At 36.8% G+C, this 18,299-nt stretch overlaps 1 protein-coding gene across 4 annotated transcripts; it reads right to left on the bottom strand.

The window, feature by feature from the left end:
- Positions 1-3,928: 3,928 nt before the first annotated feature.
- Positions 3,929-17,297, bottom strand: tmem196 (transmembrane protein 196). 4 transcript variants are annotated; one of them, XM_087295218.2, is made up of 4 exons: positions 16,930-17,297; positions 15,089-15,145; positions 7,439-7,693; positions 3,929-4,541 (listed from the first exon to the last, which is right to left on the bottom strand). In XM_087295218.2, the coding sequence occupies exons 1-4, from the start codon at positions 17,074-17,076 to the stop codon at positions 4,473-4,475; spliced, it is 528 nt and encodes a 175-aa protein (XP_087151344.1). In that variant the 5' UTR covers positions 17,077-17,297; the 3' UTR covers positions 3,929-4,472. The 4 variants fall into 4 exon arrangements, with proteins under 4 accessions (XP_087151344.1, XP_087151343.1, XP_087151342.1 ...); XM_087295217.2 differs by having other exon boundaries at positions 7,424-7,693; XM_087295216.2 differs by having other exon boundaries at positions 16,912-17,297.
- Positions 17,298-18,299: the final 1,002 nt, after the last annotated feature.

Below are 18,299 nucleotides of genomic sequence, written 5' to 3' on the forward strand. Positions count from 1 at the left end.
GCTGTACACATGTGGAGGAGCACGTGGTGTGTTTGCTCGTGTGTTTGAACGCGGAGAGACGCGCGACTGCCAGCGGAGAGGAGGGGAAGTACATGCACTGCATAAATATAATAATAAATCTTTTTTTAGTTGCTGTGACGCATTGCTGCCCCTTACACATTTTGTTCCACTCTATTATATCGTAATAAAGATATCTAAATAAATAAAGCTAAAATTTGGCATTGATTACATGCAACTTAATTTATTATAATTTTATAGGCAAACATAATGACATTTTTTTTTTTTGGAGCTTTATTTTTTCATGAAATTGTCTGTTATTGTTGTACAAATTCCATTATATACATTTTAGTCATGCTATTTATTTTTTAATCCTATTTAGTTATATTTTAAAATTATAATATGAAGCAATTAATAACTATTGTTATTGAAATAGGTGAATAACAGGCATGCATGTATGTAGGTCGAATGAATGAAGGAATGCATAATAAGTTAAAAAAATAAGCTTGAATGATATGCAACTTGATGCAATATAATTTTAATGGCACAATACTGACATAATATTTATCATAAGTCAAACTATTTACAATGTAAAATTACAATGTAAAGTATTTAATAACTTATGTTTTGTTTTTTGTTTGTTTTTTATATTGTAAATATATATATATATATATATATATATATATATATATATATATATATATATATATATATATATATATATATATATATATATATATATATAAATAACCAAATGTATGCTGTGTGAGGTGTTGATCAGTCATTTAGACACAAAATACATTTGACATCTTTATTTAATTTTCATATGAAGCCTCTATATAAAAATACTGTAAATCAATAAATATCTTTACAGGCATTTTACAGTGTGCATCTTATACGATCAGGATAAAAGCATTCAGTTTACCATACAATATCAGGATTACAATTTCAGATTGAACATTCCCTTTAGGTAGATACAGGGAGAGAGAGAGAGAGAGAGAGAGAGAGAGAGAGAGAGAAATGGAAAGGTTGAACAAAGCTTTGTTTCTACATCGTGTCCAGAATCTCTTCATTTCAAACAGAATTTAAAAACAACATTTTCTATTCTAAAATTCAACTAAAAAGAAATAATTCAAGATTATTCAGTAATTTCTAATATTTTATCCTTCCTTTTACCAAACATATAACATTGACTCTGCATCAAATGAACCAATTCTCTTCCAAAGTGCAGTTTTTGCCGTACCAATCAAATAATTCAATAAACACCCTTTATATCTATCCACCACTTTGTATCTGATCCCACCAACACTGTAAAAATGCAGGGTTCCACACAATTCATTCCTGTTGTCCCAACACAAATCTATTGAGTTTAACTTCATCGTTTTTTTCAGTTGAGGTGTCTTAAGATCTGTGTTGTTTCTACTCATTTTAACTCTTGTGTTCTGTTCAAATTGACTCCCCTTTCATTATGTTGGGGGCTGTTTTTGTCCCATTGATCTCCATTATAATGCAAAGGCATGGCAGCTTATAATTATGCATTCCTGATTGTTGGTGGTTTTCCCTGTTGGGAAGAGTTAAAATGTGTCATTTTTACTGTTGATCATCCGTTTGAAGCATTAACCCTTTAGATAGGCCTGCATAAACAAGTGTCTGGATTTTATATGGAGTTCTGTGGAGTAAAACAGCAGATTATAGTGTGTGTGTGTGCAGAAATTACTGTTTACTGTGTTCTGAGAGCTGAGCTGATTATTTAGATTTTCTTAGACATGTCAAGATGAGTGCACAAAGGTCTCTCTTATTCACACACACACCATCTAACAAAAGTATTGTCGCCTCTCCAAGTTTTAGGAACTGCTAATAACAAGGTAACATTTAAATACATTTGCTTTAAATCACTAAATTTTAAGCCGGCCAATCATGTCTTTATACTTTTCAGTTTAGGTGCGTTCGACATGAAGCTCAGCTGCAGCCGGTGATCAACGAGATTAGCCGAGCGCAGGCGGGGGCGGAGTTGAAAACGAAGCCGTCAAGACGGACAGCTGGACACTTCGGGACTCAAAGTTGCTGCAGTCATGATGACCGATCACATAACGTCATCATCATTTTTTTTGTTATTTTTATTTATAACAACAAAACATTTACAAATAAAACAGAATACAGCCTCTACAAACTGTAGTTCCTTTTTAAACAATAAGGGAGAATTATGAATAAAATATATAACAAATGCATGAGAGAAATAAGAGGAAATGAGAGGTTAATATAAACATAAAAACAAACAGGTATATTAAATACAAAGCAATAAGCATAAATTCTAGGAGTTAAACATCAATCTTTAGGCTAATACTTCTTGTTTGAATCTGCTAAAAAGGGTTTACATATGTGTACATTTATAGATATAAAATTTCCCATGTAAAAAGCCAAACAAGGTGTTTTGATTAGGTCTTAATAAATGAGATTATTTTGGATAATGAAAGCATTTTCAAAAAAGCATTTTAATCCAAAAAGAAGGTGTTGAAAAGAACAAAAGGTAAAATAAGTGAGCGATATAGAAGTTTCCCAGAAAGAGCAGGTAGCCTTTAAACTGCTAGACAGAAAATAAAATATATATTTATATTATAATCATAAAACCATTTTATAACCATTTAATAAAATAGTTATTTAATTTAATTTGTTAAGAGAGCTTTAGGGTGGCAGGATCAATGATGAAGATTATTTTATTTCAATTCTGTAAGACTTATTTGAGTTCATATTTAGGTTATTCACTAAAATATACACTAAAATATATCATTTAAATCGTTCACGGAGATGAATGCAGTAAATAGTCTGTATAAAAAAGTTAAAAATAAACCTGTGCAAACAAGCTAACCTTTATAACCAGATTATTTAACAAAAGATGATTACTGCAGTAAAATATTGGTAGTCTTTTAATAAGCAAGATGTGTGAAAGATAGAGAGGGTGTGAAAAGTGAATTGTTTGTTTTGAAACTTTTGAATCGGAATTTGTCCAATTATAAACCCGAAATACACGTGTTTGTTGTCATGTGGTGAACTCGGCCAATCGTGTAATATCGGTGTCGTCATCAGAGCTCCTGCAGTCGCTCTTTAGAAGCTGCACGGTCTGAGTCTGCCGTCTGATCTCGGAGCGCTGTCGCGGTACTTTGATGCCACATGTGACAGTCCAGCCTGATCTCATGAGAAAACGTAAGTATATTACGTTTTGCCAGTTTAGTGGCTAATTCGTACGAATTCGTACGAGTTCAGTCGTACGAAATGGTACGATTTTAAAAAGGAGGCGTGGCACCTGACCCCAACCCTAACCCCAACCGTCGTTGGGGGATAAGCAAATCATACTAAATTGTACGAATTAGATCGTACGAATTCATACGAATTAGCCACTAAATGAAAAAGTTACGAATTGCCGTGAGATTCCACAGTCACGTGGCGTCATCGCAGCATCAATCCGGACAAGATTTCTAACCAGCATGCACTGATTTAGATTTCGATCGATCTGCGCAGCGCTGCATGAAGTCGAACGCACCTTTTGTTTTCACAATGACCAAGATGTCACATGATGCATGGGGTCAAAAGGTCTGTGGTTGCTGGAGGTGTCCCAGATGGCTCATGAATGAAAAAAGGTGAGAGGAAAAGGAAAACAGAGGTTTACACTAGTGCTTTTTAGTTTTAAAACGACGTTTTAGAATGAAAACGATCCGCGTACACACTAGCGTTTCTGAACTGCTCTCCGTCCACACCAAAACGCTGAAAGCGCACATCACGTGACTACGCACACACTCTCGGGCAAGCGCTGCAGCCCAGATGAGAGCTCTGCATGAATAGCATGATTATATGCTGTCATTGGCTTCACAATCAAAAATGGAAGTCAATAGGGCACAAACAGCCCCAACATAACAAAAGGGTAGTCAACACAGTGTATTGCTCAATTCTGTTTTAATTTTCGAAGCATTTTCCCCAAAATATGTGACGAAATAAGATTTGTCAGCAAAAATCACCCTATTTGCTGAAACACAGAGAAAGTTGTGGCCAAATTAAGACTCAAAATCACCTCAGCAAGCGTCTCTAGCAGCACAGGGTTAAAGAAGTAGATTCAACCAGCAGCAGAAGTCATTTTGTGAGTGAATAAAAACCTAATAAGAAGAGAGTCGGAGAGAGAAGAGAGAGAGAAGAGATTTTTGCATGCTTGTTTTCGGACTCGGATGTCAGATTTCCGAGCGCTGGTTGTCAAGGTCTTCAGTTCTGACCTTCACTGAGGTCGTCAGGTAAATGGACACTGACTGGAGAATGTCATCTGTCAGCTGGACTCAGCCAATCATAGTGAAGCGCTGTCAGTCAGCCTTAGCCAATCAGAGAGAAGCGCTGTCAGTCAGACAGAGCCAATCAGAGTGAAGCGCTGTCAGCTGCACTCAGCCAATCAGGTGTGAGGAGTGTGCGGTGTGGAGCGAGTGGGTGGAGATCTGTCACGGAGAGGCGCTGCGTCCACTGTAGGAGATTTGAGAGATGCCGTTGCTGGTGTTGTCCAAGACCTCCTGCAAAACAGACAACCACACGGCAGAGTTTGAGGTGCAAACACACACACATACATGCACACGCATACTTAAACCGACAGGAGAGAGAAGCTGACATTTATGGAGAATGTAAGATTGGACATTTTCCAAACTCTGTGTGCCTGTAGAGTAAACAGTGCAGGACAATATATACTTGCACTGTTTGTTTGTTTGTTTGTTTATATTTTATTTAATGTATTTAAATTGGGCGACACAGTGGCTCAGTGGGTAGCGCTGTCACCTCACAGCAAGAAGGTCACTTGTTCAAGCCCTGGCTGGGTCAGTTGGCATTTCTGTGTGGAGTTTGCATGTTCTCTCCGTGTTGGCGTGGGTTTTGTCCGGGGTCCGGTTTCCCCCACAGTCCAAACACATGTGCTATAGGTCAGTTGAAGAGTGTATGGGTGTTTCCCAGTACTTGAGCTGGAAGGGCATCCGCTGCGGAAACATATTCTCCAATAGCTTGCGATTCATTCTGCTGTGGAGACCACTCATAAATAAGGGACTAAGCTGAAGGAAAATTAATTCATTCATTCATTCATTCTTTTCGGCTTAGTCCCTTTATTAATCTGCGGTTGCCACAGTGGAATGAACTGCCAACTTATCCAGCATATGTTTTACGCAGCGGATGCCCTTCCAGCTGCAACCCAACTCTGGGAAACACCCACACACACTTATTCACACTCAATTCCCTTATAGCGCATGTGTTTGGACTGTGGGGTAAACCGGAGACCAACGCAAACGCAGGGAGAACATGCAAACTCCACACAGAAATGCTAACTGACCCAGCCAAGGCTCGAACCAGCAACCTTCTTGCTGTGAGGCCACAGTGCTAACCACTGAGGCACCATACTGCCACAAGACTTTCAGTAAATGTTAATTAATGTTTTTTTTTTAGAGTGGACAAACCTGTTAAGATTTGTTGAAATAAAACCTTGTAAACGTGTGTGAGAGAATAGTAGGGTTTAGTTAGCCTTTAACTTGGCGACACTCTCCAAATGTGACATGATTATAACATCAATAATGCACAAAGGAACTGAAGACAGTAAAAACTAGACACAAAGACTCTTAAAAATGTGGTAAAAACCAACGTACTAGTCAAAATTTACATTTTTAATCTGTAGTGAAAAAAAACAGATACCAAAACATCCAATCTGATGACTGTAATGACACATTCACTGTATTTTGTGATTCATGTTTTAATTTTTTCCTGTTTATTTATGTTTTGAAATGCATTATGGAACCTTGATCTTTCTTCCAACAACTTTTAATCTTGAAATGTAAAAAAAAAGGTGAGTTTTATGAACATTAATGATTTTAAAGTGCTATATTGTCTGGGTTGGTGTTGTAAATAACTCTTTCTTTTTTTACATTTTCTGTTATTTTACAGACTAACTTCTATATTTCTTATACATTATGTTATTTCAAAGACTAAAATGTTAATAAAAGTCACTTTTTTAAACTGTAGAGTTGAATTTTCAACATCAGAAGTCAACAGAGCACAGATCAACATCCCATAATGCAATTCACAACCACAGATAAATAATAAAACACACAAATTACATAAACCGTTCGTTAAAAGATATATTTTTTTACAGTATATAGCAACTCTACAATAACAAAATGCCATACAGTATATGACATATGCTTAAAAATATCACAATCATTACATTATAATGAATGTAAATGAATCAATTCATTCAACCCAGGCTCATTCTGAAAACCTACCTCTATTTACATTTCTGGATACGTCACATTATTATTATTTTTTTTGCAGTTTTTGTTTTCGCGAATTAGCTAGAGACCGCTGTGTACAAATTTTAGATCTCCAATTTCTCTTGCGGGGGCCTTTTTTTTCCTGCTGTTCTCAGAGACCCTTGTCGACTGACTGACTGACTGACTGACTGACTGACTGACTGACTGACTGACTGACCGACGGATTGACCAATAACCCCACTCATCCAATTCCCTAAACCCAACCGATAGTGTTTTCAAAAGCACCGATTGACCAGCGCCCACTACCTTCCCTAAAACAAACCCACAGTGTTTTGAAAAACAAGAAAAAGAAAAGCCCACATCTGATTTTTACCTTGTTTTCAGATTTTATCACATTCTCACCCTGTTATTTACTTATTTATTAGATTTTTTTTGGCATCTGTTTTTGTTTTACCTGATTTCTGGAACTATTCTTCGCCAGACTCAAACCTCGTCGCTGTGATCAACTCCTCTGTGTCTCAAGTCTGCCGACATACATGGTGGGATACTGGATGAACTGGTAACAGCGGGAAAGCCGTCCACATGGAGGAAAGCGGACAGCTGGTAAGCGCGAAAATAACGGCGTCATATCGCCCCATAGCGTTTGTTTTAAAGTCAAAATTTAGCCATACGTACTTCTGGCCAACAATTGGCGATCTCCAGAAATGTACACAGGGGTATGTTTTCAGAATGAGCCTGTGTTGAATTCATTATTTAGAATAAAATGCATCAAATAGGTCACACTAAATCCACAAACATACAGTTGAAGTCAGAATTATGAGCTCTTCTGATTTATTAGCCTTCCTCTTTATTTCCCCCAATTTTTCTTTAATGGAATATTGACCTTAAAATAGTTATAAAACAAATAAAATCTGCTTTCATTCTAGCCGAAAAAACAAAAACAAATAAACTTTCACCAGAAGAAAAAATATTATAGGAAATACTGTGAAAAACTCCTGAATCTGTTAAACATAGTTTGGGAAATATCTGAAAAAAGGGCGAATAATTTTGACCCTAGCTGTATATTAATACAAATAAAAGGTTGAATGCTGAGAAGCTGAAGTGTGTGAGAGACACCGACAGACACACACATGCAGACTGAACAAACATACCGGCTCCAGGCGTACCTTCTCGGCCATTTCATGCGAGTGATGCAGCGAATGCTCTCTCTCCAGAAACATGCGCTGCTGTTCGCTGCTGGCCAGTCTGCAGGTCAGCCATGTGGACAGAGTGCAGCTGCTGATGCCCAAACACGCCAGAGACATGACGGCCAGATGGAGAGAGCGCATGGTGTCGGGACGCTTGACCAGCGCTCGCACAAACTGGAAGTTCAGGATCCCACAGATCAACCCACAAATGCAGCAGGACGAAAACAATATCATCTGAGAGACAAAACAAACAAATATTATAACAATAAGGACGCATTAGTTAATATTAGCTACTAACATGAACAAACAATGAACAATACAGTATTTGTTCATGTTAGTTAATGTTAGTGTAGCTATAATTAACTTTTACAAGCTATTTAGACAGAACTGTGTGCAGTATAGTGCGTCCGCAGTCATATCGGAGTAATAGAAACACAGTAAATCTCCTTTATAGAATTTCCTGACGTTAAATTAGTGTCTAAATCCCATTGATTTCGAGGCCCACCAAAACGTGACGTAGGAGTGAGGTGTTTTCCAACCACTCCAAATTGATTGACAGCCAAATATTAACATGTCCCCGTAGTTATACGTATAAACATGTTCACAGGACAAGATTTGCGAAGAAACTGGGATTAAAAGATCTGTTCCGACTCTCTGTGATCAGCTGCAACTCCAGAATGAGTATTTATTCATTCATTCCTTTTCCCTCAGCTTAGGTCCTTTATTCATCAGGGGTCGCCACAGCGGAATGAACGTATCCGTCAACTACTTATCTAGCAAATGTTTTACACAGCGGATGGGAAACACCCATACACATTCATTCACTATGGTCAATTTAGTTTTGCAAACTCCACACAGAAATGCCAACTGATCCAGGCCACAGTGCTAACCACAGTAACATATGCTGCATGTTTTCACAATACCAATGCACACCATGGGCTTAAAACATTATTTGCATAATAGGCCCCCTTTGAATATAAAGTGTAGTTATACTATATATTAGAATGATTACCTTTATAAATAATAATTAAAACCACTTCAACTGTTTAAATTTTCTCCGAATATTAAAACTTCACTATAGTAGATTTTGGAAAACGACAGCGCCAATGTTTCAGAGTGTTTCTATGCAGATTCCGACTGATTTCCCTGCTCATAAAGGTCAAAGTATTTTAACGGGAAAGCGTCCGGCACAGCGGAAATACTGTATACGGAGGATGAAGACGAAACCCTTGTGTGCCGGAGAATGGATTGTGCTGCTCTGTGAGTTTGTAATCGGTCAGACCACCGTCCAGACAGTGAGTTTATCTGCCAGCGGAGAAAAACTGCCACCTCAACACTTCAGGACAGATCTGACCTCAAATTACACAAGAACATCTGACTGTCCAGCACAGCAGCACATTAACACATTATCCTGGATGAACAAGCACAGGCAGTGTGCCGCAACTGCTGCCGTATGCTCATCTACTATCCCCTGCTTATGCCATTTCATAATAAATACGAAATTAAATAATGTTTTTTTTTTTTTTTTAAATGTCACTTACACTAAATTGAATGCAAACTGCATTATGAGCATGTGACTGCCAATGCTTTTTTTACTGTGCTGTTAACGGTATTTACAGTTTTTACTGTATTTCCTTACTGTATTTACTACATTGTTACAGTAATATCAACCGTAATATCAACCATATTTTACTGTAGGACAGTTATGCGTTATGTTACTGTATTTTAACCAGTTAAACTGTTATTTGGGGATTTCCGCCTGGATTTTGCCTACACTTTAAAAAAAAAAACAAATTTTACAGAAAATATCCCTACATTTTTTACAGTAATTTTTTGTCATTTAAAATTATATGTAGAACTTAGTAAAATGACAAATAATCTCTCTAAATTCACAGTTTGGCTTTCATTTTAGGTACTTTATCATTAAAGACAAATTACTGACATTTTTGTTTTTTATATAGGGAAATTACAGTTTTATTTATACAGTATTTTTTTGTTATTTTAAATTATATTCAAAAATCCATAAAAATGACAAACAATATCTGTAATTTTACAGATTGACTGTAATTTTATGTACTATATAAATAATGACAAATTACAGCAATTTGTCTGTTTTATACAATAAAATGGCCGTATTATTTACACAGGGATTTTTCCTGTTTTTTTTTAGGTACATTTAAAATTTACCAATCATCCGGTCAGTCGGACAGCGGCCTCCGGCGGGTTCACATGAGAGAGGCGTCCAAGGTGCGAAAAAGCGCACAACAGCGGCCTCTCGTTAATTCGCGAAAACAAAAACTGCAGCCGTACGTACCCGCCGGGACGTATTCCGCGGTCTCCAGAAACGTAGCAATAATATTAGTAATATTGCATTATTATTAATAATAATGCATACTGTGTATACAATGAATGTGCATAAAATGTATTCAGTAGCACAAACAGTATGTAATAACACATATTGCACGCACAAAATGTTACTATACAGTAAGTAACACACAGGGGCGCCCTTAATGTTAACTGTAGTGGCCCCAAAACTGAAATACCGATTGCAACAGAGAAATACTGGGAAATCTCTGTAGACTGATGGCATTTCATGCCGTTCCGCCTTATAATCTTAAAATGTGAGCAAAAACACCTGTTTTGTCATCACTTTAGACATTATGCTAGAGAATCATTCAAACACTAGCTTTAAAGTGACGTTGGTGAAAGAGCTTCAGTTTCTGCTGTTCTGACGTCAGCTGCAGATGTAAATGAATCGCGGAAGAAAGTAGTTCCTCATAGAAAAGAGTTTTTAGACTCTCCGTGTTTGATTTTTTTTTATTATATTCACAAATATGCCGTTGAACTGTTGTATAAATGCAATATCACACTTGTAGGAGTGCGATATGGGTGTATATCATCACTGGTGGGACAATACAGCACTCAGCCTGTGGCCTCAAGCCCATGCACGCCTCCCACCAGTGCTGATTACAGCCCTATCGCACTGCTACTCATGTTTTATTGCTCATATACATGTAGTATGTATTCAAAATAAGCCTGTGTTGCCCTTATGCCATCCCAACACAATTCGATTAAGTTACCCTAACTGTTTTTTACAAATTAAAGTGGATTGAACATAAAACAATTAAGTTGTCCCTTCACAAAAAAAAAACACAAGAATTGTGTTGGTTCAACTCATATTAAATAAGTAGCTTAAAGAAGCAGTATAAGTCATTTTTTCACTTCCGTTAAAAATGCATATGTACAAATATCACGGTAATATACACCGTAAAACCAAATACTATGCAAAAGCACTACTATTATGCTAGTATTTCATTCATAACGCAGCTCGTATCACATTGCACACGGGAGAGAAACATGCTCTTTCTGCACTTTCTGTAGGCTGTTTAAGCATCTGAACCTTGCTCTCCGCAGGGGCTAAAAGTCAATATGACTCTACAGACCAAATGCCTAAGTGTTCTTGAGTAGCTCCTGACGATACTGTCAGGAATCCGCAGCCATTACACAGACGCTTTTTCCTTTTAGCCGCACAATAACATTACAGCAGAGCACGAAACAAAATCAATCAGCAGGAAAGGCTCAGAGATAAAAAGGCAAACGGTGGAAGCGTGTTTGAGGACAAAGATAAAAGCCCGAACACATGGAATCAAAGGGAAAAACAAGCAATGATGTGAAAAGAGCCGGACAGGAGAGATCTCTCAGACTAAAGTTCCACTTCAGTATCGATTTGCGAATTACACTCTCCACCGGGGCGACTAATTCAATCTGCAGTGAAGTGTCCTGGGATATTCAGACGCTCTCATTCATGGCCATGTGCATCTATATGCTGTACTCACACCCCAAACAAACTAGTACTGTCCTACATTAGATTTTTAAGCCCTTGTGTTGTCCTACCTTGATCCGCCTTCACTAAACCTTTAATATAAAGCAGATACAGTTAAAGTCAGAATTATATGCCCTCCTGTGCATTTTTTCCTTAATTTCAACACATTTCGAAACATATTAGTTTTAATAACTCATCTCTAATAACTGATTTCTTTCATCTTTGCCATGATGACAGCACATGATATTTGACTAGATATTCTTCAAGAGACTAGTATTCAGCTTAAAGTGACACTTAAAGGCTTAACTAGGTTAATCAGGGTAAAGTTAGGGTAATTAAGTTATTGTATAATGATGGCTTGTTCAGGAGACAATCCAAAACTAACATTGCTTAAGGGGGCTAATAATATTGACCTTAAAATGGCTTTTAAAAAATCAAGAACTGCTTTTATTCTAGCCGAAATAAAACAAATAAGACTTTTTCCAGAAGAAAAAATATTATGGGACATACTGTGAAAAATTCCTTGCACTGTTAAACATCATTAGCAAAAACATTTGAAAAAGGAAATAAAAATCCAACCATCACATGAGGGCAAATAATTTTGACTGTACATCCAATTTCAATCCTCAAATCTATTTTGCATGAAGAAAGAAGCTCATCTTCATCACAAACTCTCAGTGAATGTTTAGTTTTTCCCTCGTCGGTGTGGAGTTTTTCATCAATGTTTAAACAGTTGGAAACACTAGGTTCTCACTACAGTAAAGGGTGTATTTTCTGATGCTAAAAGTACTTGTATATGCAAAAAAGAGAGCATTCATAAAGTTTACGCAGCAGATTTTATTGAGAGTGTGTTGGAGTGTGCATGTGTGTGTGTGTGCTACACTGAAATAAATGATTTCTTCAAAGTTGTTGCAAACTATTTCTATGGGTTGAATTTAAACAAACAAATTAAATTGAGTAATTGTCAACTTATTTTTGTTTGTTTACATTCAGACCAAATAATTTGTTTACATCCACTTAACTTAAAACAATGTAATAAATCCAATTTTTTTGTGGTGTATATAATAATAATAATAATAATAATAATAATAATAATAAACTCCTTACATTTAGGGCTGCATGATTCTGGAAAAAATGTGAATCACGATTTTTTTTGTGCTTAAAATCAAGATCTTGTAACGATTTTGTAAATATAAAATAAAGATTATGAGTAGGCTATTATTATTGTTAATTCTCAAACATAAAAACAACACTAATAATACTAGGCCTATGTGTAGGTCTACTGTTGATTAAAATGCTAAATTTTAATTAATTTTAAGGACTTTCAATATGTCCTGTTTGCTAATTCACAGTAAAATGATGACATCAAAATACAACTATTCATAATATTGAAGTTGAATTAATATGTTTAAGACATGCGCTTGTCATTTGTCATTGACAACAATATTAGACTATTTGTTTTCACTGGTAAAATTTGAATTTTGTCCTTATCAGATTTCTTCTTGCATTATATTCAACATTATATACAGGCTACACTCTAAAAAAATGAATTTTACAGAAAATATCCCTAAATTTTTACAGTAATTTTTTTTTTTCAAATCATATTCAAAACTTAGTAAAATGACAAATAATCTCTCTAAATTAATAGTTTGGCTTTCATTTTAGGTACTTTATCATTAAAGACAAATTACTGACATTTTTGTTTTTTATACAGGGAAATTACAGTTTTATTTATACAGTATTTTTTTCTGTTATTTTAAAATTATATATTTAGAAGTCCGTAAAAATTACAAACAATATCCGAAATTGACTATATAATTAATGACAAGTTACAGCAATTTTCCTGTTTTACACAATAAAATTGCCATATTATTTGCACATTGTTTTTTCCTGTTTTTTTAAGTACAAATAAAATTATGAAAAATTTAAGTAATAAATTGTAATTACTTGCTCTGTAAAAAAAAAAAAAATCGTAAAAAAAGGTCAAATGACTTGCAGCTACGGCTGCCAAACAAAAACCATAAAATTACGGTAAAATTTCTTTGTTGAAAAAAAGTGCAAAAAAATAATAAATCCACAGATATTTTCATTGGAATGTTTACAGAAAAACAGTTACTGTTACGTTTGAGAAGTGTAAGTGCTCTGAATTGGGCTCAGACATGGTTCACTTGGCCCGGTTGGAAGAGGTGTGTCTGAGCGCGGTTCACTTGGGCTTGAAACTGCTTAAGACGAGACATGACTTTAAGAGACTGTTTCATATGTGTTTATTAATCATTCATACTGTTTAATGAGGCGACGCAGTGGCGCAGTGGGTAGCACGTTCACCTCACAGCAAGAAGGTCGCTGGTTCGAACCTTGGCTCAGTTGGCGTTTTTGTGTGGAGTTTGCATGTTCTCCCTGCGTTCGTGTGGGTTTCCCCTGGGTGCTCCGGTTTCCCCCACAGTCCAAAGACATGCGGTACAGGTGAATTGGGTAGGTTAAATTGTCCGTAGTGTATGAGTGTGTGTGTGTGGATGTTTATCAGAGATGGGTTGCAGCTGGAAGGGCATCCGCTGCGTAAAAACTTGCTGGGTAAGTTGAAGGTTCATTCCGCTGTGGCGACCCCGGATTAATAAAGGGACTAAGCCGACAAGAAAATTAATGAATGAATGACTGTTTAATGTACACAAAGTGTCATATTTTATTAAAGACGCAAACCCCTCACTGCACCTCCAGCAAACCTCTTAATTCCTGCAGCACGTGGGCTTTATGATCGTTTATGAGCGTCAAAAGTGGCTGATTTGTTCTCCGAAATATTTGACTCTGTCACTGCATATCAAACGACTAAAACAATATAACTAAAGAAATCTCCACCGTGCTGAGCGAGAGCGCTTCTTAAACTGAACAGCGCATCATCGATGACATAAGCGTGCTCAGGCCCGAATGCAATGTAAGTGCGGGCAGTCGGGTGAGGCAGGAGGGGGGACAAGTGTGCTTTGGCCCGTTTCAAGGCAACTGTACATAGTGTGTTTACGGCCTGATCAGGGGTCGCCTAAACCGCAAGTTATCCTAGCATATGTTTCACGCAGCGGATGCCCTTCCAGCTGCAACCCACTAGTGGGAAACACCCATACAATCTCACATTCACACACATACACTACAGCCAATTTAGTTAATCAATTCCCCAATAGCGCATGTGTTTGGACTGTGAGGGAAACCAGAGTACCTGGAAGAAACCCACGCCAACACGGGGAGAACATGCAAACTCCACACAGAAATGGAACGCTTGATTTCAGTGATGCAATATAAAATAAAGCTATTTATTTAACCATTTTATTTAAAATCTCGTGGAATTTGACAGATTTTGGACAAAATTATGTTTAAAAAAAATCAAAACAGAACAATAAAAATCACGCGTAATTCCTACACACTTAGCTATCTCTCTCTACATTAGTTTGGCTCAGTTATCTAGCTCTAAAGTGAAATTTCGGAAATGCCAAAGCTTTGAAAAAGATGCATAAAAATTACTAGCACACACAGAAGATATTTGAGAACAAAAAACCCCATCAAAATCTGTTTATGCATTATTATTATAATATCTGAAGGATGTCTTTAGTTGAGCACCCGGAGGAAACCCACGCCAACACAGGGAGAACATGCAAACTCCACACAGAAATGCCAACTGACCCAGCCGGGACCTGTGACCTTGCTGTGAGGCTACAGAGCTTACCACTGAGCCCCCCATGACCAACTGTGTAGTGGATTATTTACTGAACAATACAGCAGAATATGCACGTGCACAGTACGATAGTGAAGTGCGTACTCACAATAAGTCCTGTCCTCTTCCGTGCACACAGCATCCCACACAGCCCACAGAGAAGAAACTAAGAGAAAAGCAACACGGCATGTGTGATTACATTTTTAGAGATTCACCAAATGACAGACTATAAAACAGAAACGTGTGATACAATTCAGATACAGCAGATTAGACCTTAAGTGATCAGAATAAGCCATGAACACACACAAATGAAGCTGTTAAGAAATTGCTGGGTTATATTAAGTCAATGTGGGGTCAAAGACGGACATGAATAACCCAATGAAGGATTTGTATTTTACATTAATTTTAAATGACATGGCGGCACGGTGGCTCAGTGGTTAGCGCTGTCGCCTCACAGCAAGAAGATCACTGGTTTGAGTCCCGGCTGGGTCAGTTGGCATTTCTGTGTGGAGTTTGCATGTTCTCTCAGTGTTGGCGTGGGTTTCCTCCACAGTCCAAACACATGCGCTATAGGTGAATTGAATAAACTAAATTGTCCGTAGTGTGTGAGAGCGAATGTGAGAGTGTGTGGGTGCTTTCCAGTATTGGGTTGCAGTTAAAAGGGCATCCAATGTGTGAAACATATGCTGAAATAGTTGCCGGTTCATTCTACAGTGAATTCATCTAAATTATGTTTTTTAATCCAATTATTTTTACTCATTCGACCCAGTGTTGTGTCAATGCAACCCCTCATTTTTTAATGTATGAACTGATGCTGAAGATTACACATACATCCTGAAAAAACAAATTACAGCTTCATAAATACCACAGAAAACACAATTTTTAAAGTTTGCACAAAAAAATAAACAATGCGTATTCATTGAGGGGGGGGCATATCTGATTAATTAATTAATTAATTAATTAATTAATTAATTAATTAATTAATTAATTGTGTATTTTATGTAAACACACATCATTAACTGTCTCATTCAAGTAGATCAGATTTACTTTACTAAATTACTGAACTATATAATCACATTACTCACGATATGTATTTTATTATTTTAAAAATAAATTAATTTTTCTTTAAAAAATCATGTTTTCTTTCTACTTTTTTCAATATCTTTTAGTTGCTGCTTCTCTGTTATGATTTGTGTAATACACTGCAAAAAATTCGTTTCTTACTTAGATTTATCGTAGTTTTGAGTCCAAATATTTAAAAATTCTTAAATTAAGAAGCATTTTCTAGACAAGCAAAACATATTGTCTTGTTTGAAGAACTAATGTGTCAAAATTAAGTGAATTTTCATTAAAACAAGCAAAATAATCTTGTTTTTGCTTTCGGCATAAGATTATTTTGCTTGTTTTAAGAAAAAACTCACTTTATTTTGCCATATTATTTCTGAAAACAAGACAATATGTTTTGCTTGTCTAGAAAATGCTTCTTTATTTAAGAATTTTTAGATATTTGGACTCAAAGCAACAAAAAATCTAAATAAGAAAAGCATTTTTTGCAGTGTATACTAGCATCAATTTCAAAATTAATGTTAAAACACTGTACAATGGTAGTTTAATGGCGCATTTAAGTACTCTACTCACACACAAAAATCCCAATTCATGTTTAATAATACCAAGACAATAATAATGCACACACAAATTATATTATTAGTTATTTCAAACCAAAGTTGGGTTAAACTTGTTCCTGTGAATTTAAATGTAAAAAACAAACCCAGCAGCAGTTGGTTTTGTTCATATTTTACCCAAACACTTTTAGACAATACATCAATTAAACAGTTTTATTGCCCAAAACATTCAGTGCGCTGAGAGTTTCGATAAAGCGGCTGTTTGCATTATTTATTTGTGCTGAAGAAACTAAATAAAAGTGAGACGTACACACACTCCGCTCCATACCGGAGAAGCGTCGCCCTGCTGGGTCTTGTGCTGCGCTTTTGCTCGGCTGATGCCCACCGCGCCCAGCGCGATGCTGGACACCCCGAGCCCGATCTCCAGCACCGACAGCACCAGCAGACTCCAGATGATCTTCCGGCTGGAGCACATCTCTGCTCGGGCATCCTTCCTGACCGCTTCACTACTCCATGCCTTCACAGATCCCAAACCGAACACATTAAATCCAGAAGATGAATATAAGCTGAAGTGATTTCTCCAAAAGGGATCAGTGCGCGAAGATGATGCTCTCCATGATGCGTAAACGCCGCTGGTTTAACTTTGCTCTCCTGCTGCTGCTGCCGCTGCTCTCTCTGTTTTCCATGCTTCTGATCGCGCACCGCCCGATTTCCCTCAGTTTACAGTGGACAAGCCACGCCCACAAAACTTACCATACTGATTTCGTTAGCTCACATTGTAAGTACTGTGGTGAACAGTTCATCTGTGCTTAAGTTTGCCCTTGTAATCTAAAATTAAAATCTGAAAATCTACTTCATGTTTGTTTTCAGTTCTATTTGTCTGCATTGGGCGTGGCTAACATACCTAAACACGCCCTCCAGCTGTCAGTTTTGACAACAAACTTAAATGGTGAGCAGGAGGAGTCTATTAGGTTGTAAAAACCCTTTCCCCATCTTTCTGAATGAAATGCCTACTTTACCACATCCAATCAGCTCTCGGTAGAAAAAACAAGCCACGCCCACTGTTTTCTCATTTAATATTCTGTTTAGAACTGTGTCACAATACGGAAAAAAAAAACGGTCGCAACTTCTGGTTCATTCATTCATTCATTCATTTTCTTGCCTGCTTAGTCCCTTTATTCCGCCACAGCGGAATGAACCGCCAACTTATCCAGCAAGTTTTTACGCAGCGGATGCCCTTCCAGCCGCAACCCATCTCTGGGAAACATCCACACACACATTCACACACTCACTCATACACTACAGACAATTTAGCCTACTCAATTCACCTGCGTAAAAACTCGCTGGATAAGTCGGCGGTTCATTTCGCTGTGGTGACCCCAGATTAATAAAGGGACTAAGCTGACAAGAAAATGAATGAATGAATATAATATACACGCACAGACAATATAATGCTCATTCCAAAATATTTCCCTTTGCTATAAATGACTATAGTATTTTAAATGTGTAACACCTGGTTTTATTGGATTTTTTGTTTGAGCTGTTATATAGGCTACTATAGTGTGTTTCTGTTTGGTACAGCATTATTTACAGTAAATAACAGAACTGAACTATTCTGCCTCAAATGTTTCATTGACAGTTTTATTGATCATATATGTTTGACTTGGATTGAAGTTGCTTCGATTTAGAAAAGAAAAT

This window comes from Danio rerio, chromosome 19, assembly GCF_052040795.2.
Source record: "Danio rerio strain M-AB ecotype USA chromosome 19, GRCz13ab, whole genome shotgun sequence".
Lineage (NCBI taxonomy): Eukaryota > Metazoa > Chordata > Actinopteri > Cypriniformes > Danionidae > Danio > Danio rerio.

Bases quoted from the DNA above. Each gene is read 5' to 3' on its own strand.
- tmem196 (XM_087295215.2), bottom strand. From the start codon at position 17,076: ATGTGCTCCAGCCGGAAGATCATCTGGAGTCTGCTGGTGCTGTCGGTG. The intron at 15,146-16,911 runs GTACGTCTCACT...CTTTTCTCTTAG, and splicing joins CGGTATGGAGCGGAGTGTGT to TTTCTTCTCTGTGGGCTGTG. The intron at 7,694-15,088 runs GTGAGTACGCAC...TTTGTCTCTCAG, and splicing joins GGAAGAGGACAGGACTTATT to ATGATATTGTTTTCGTCCTG.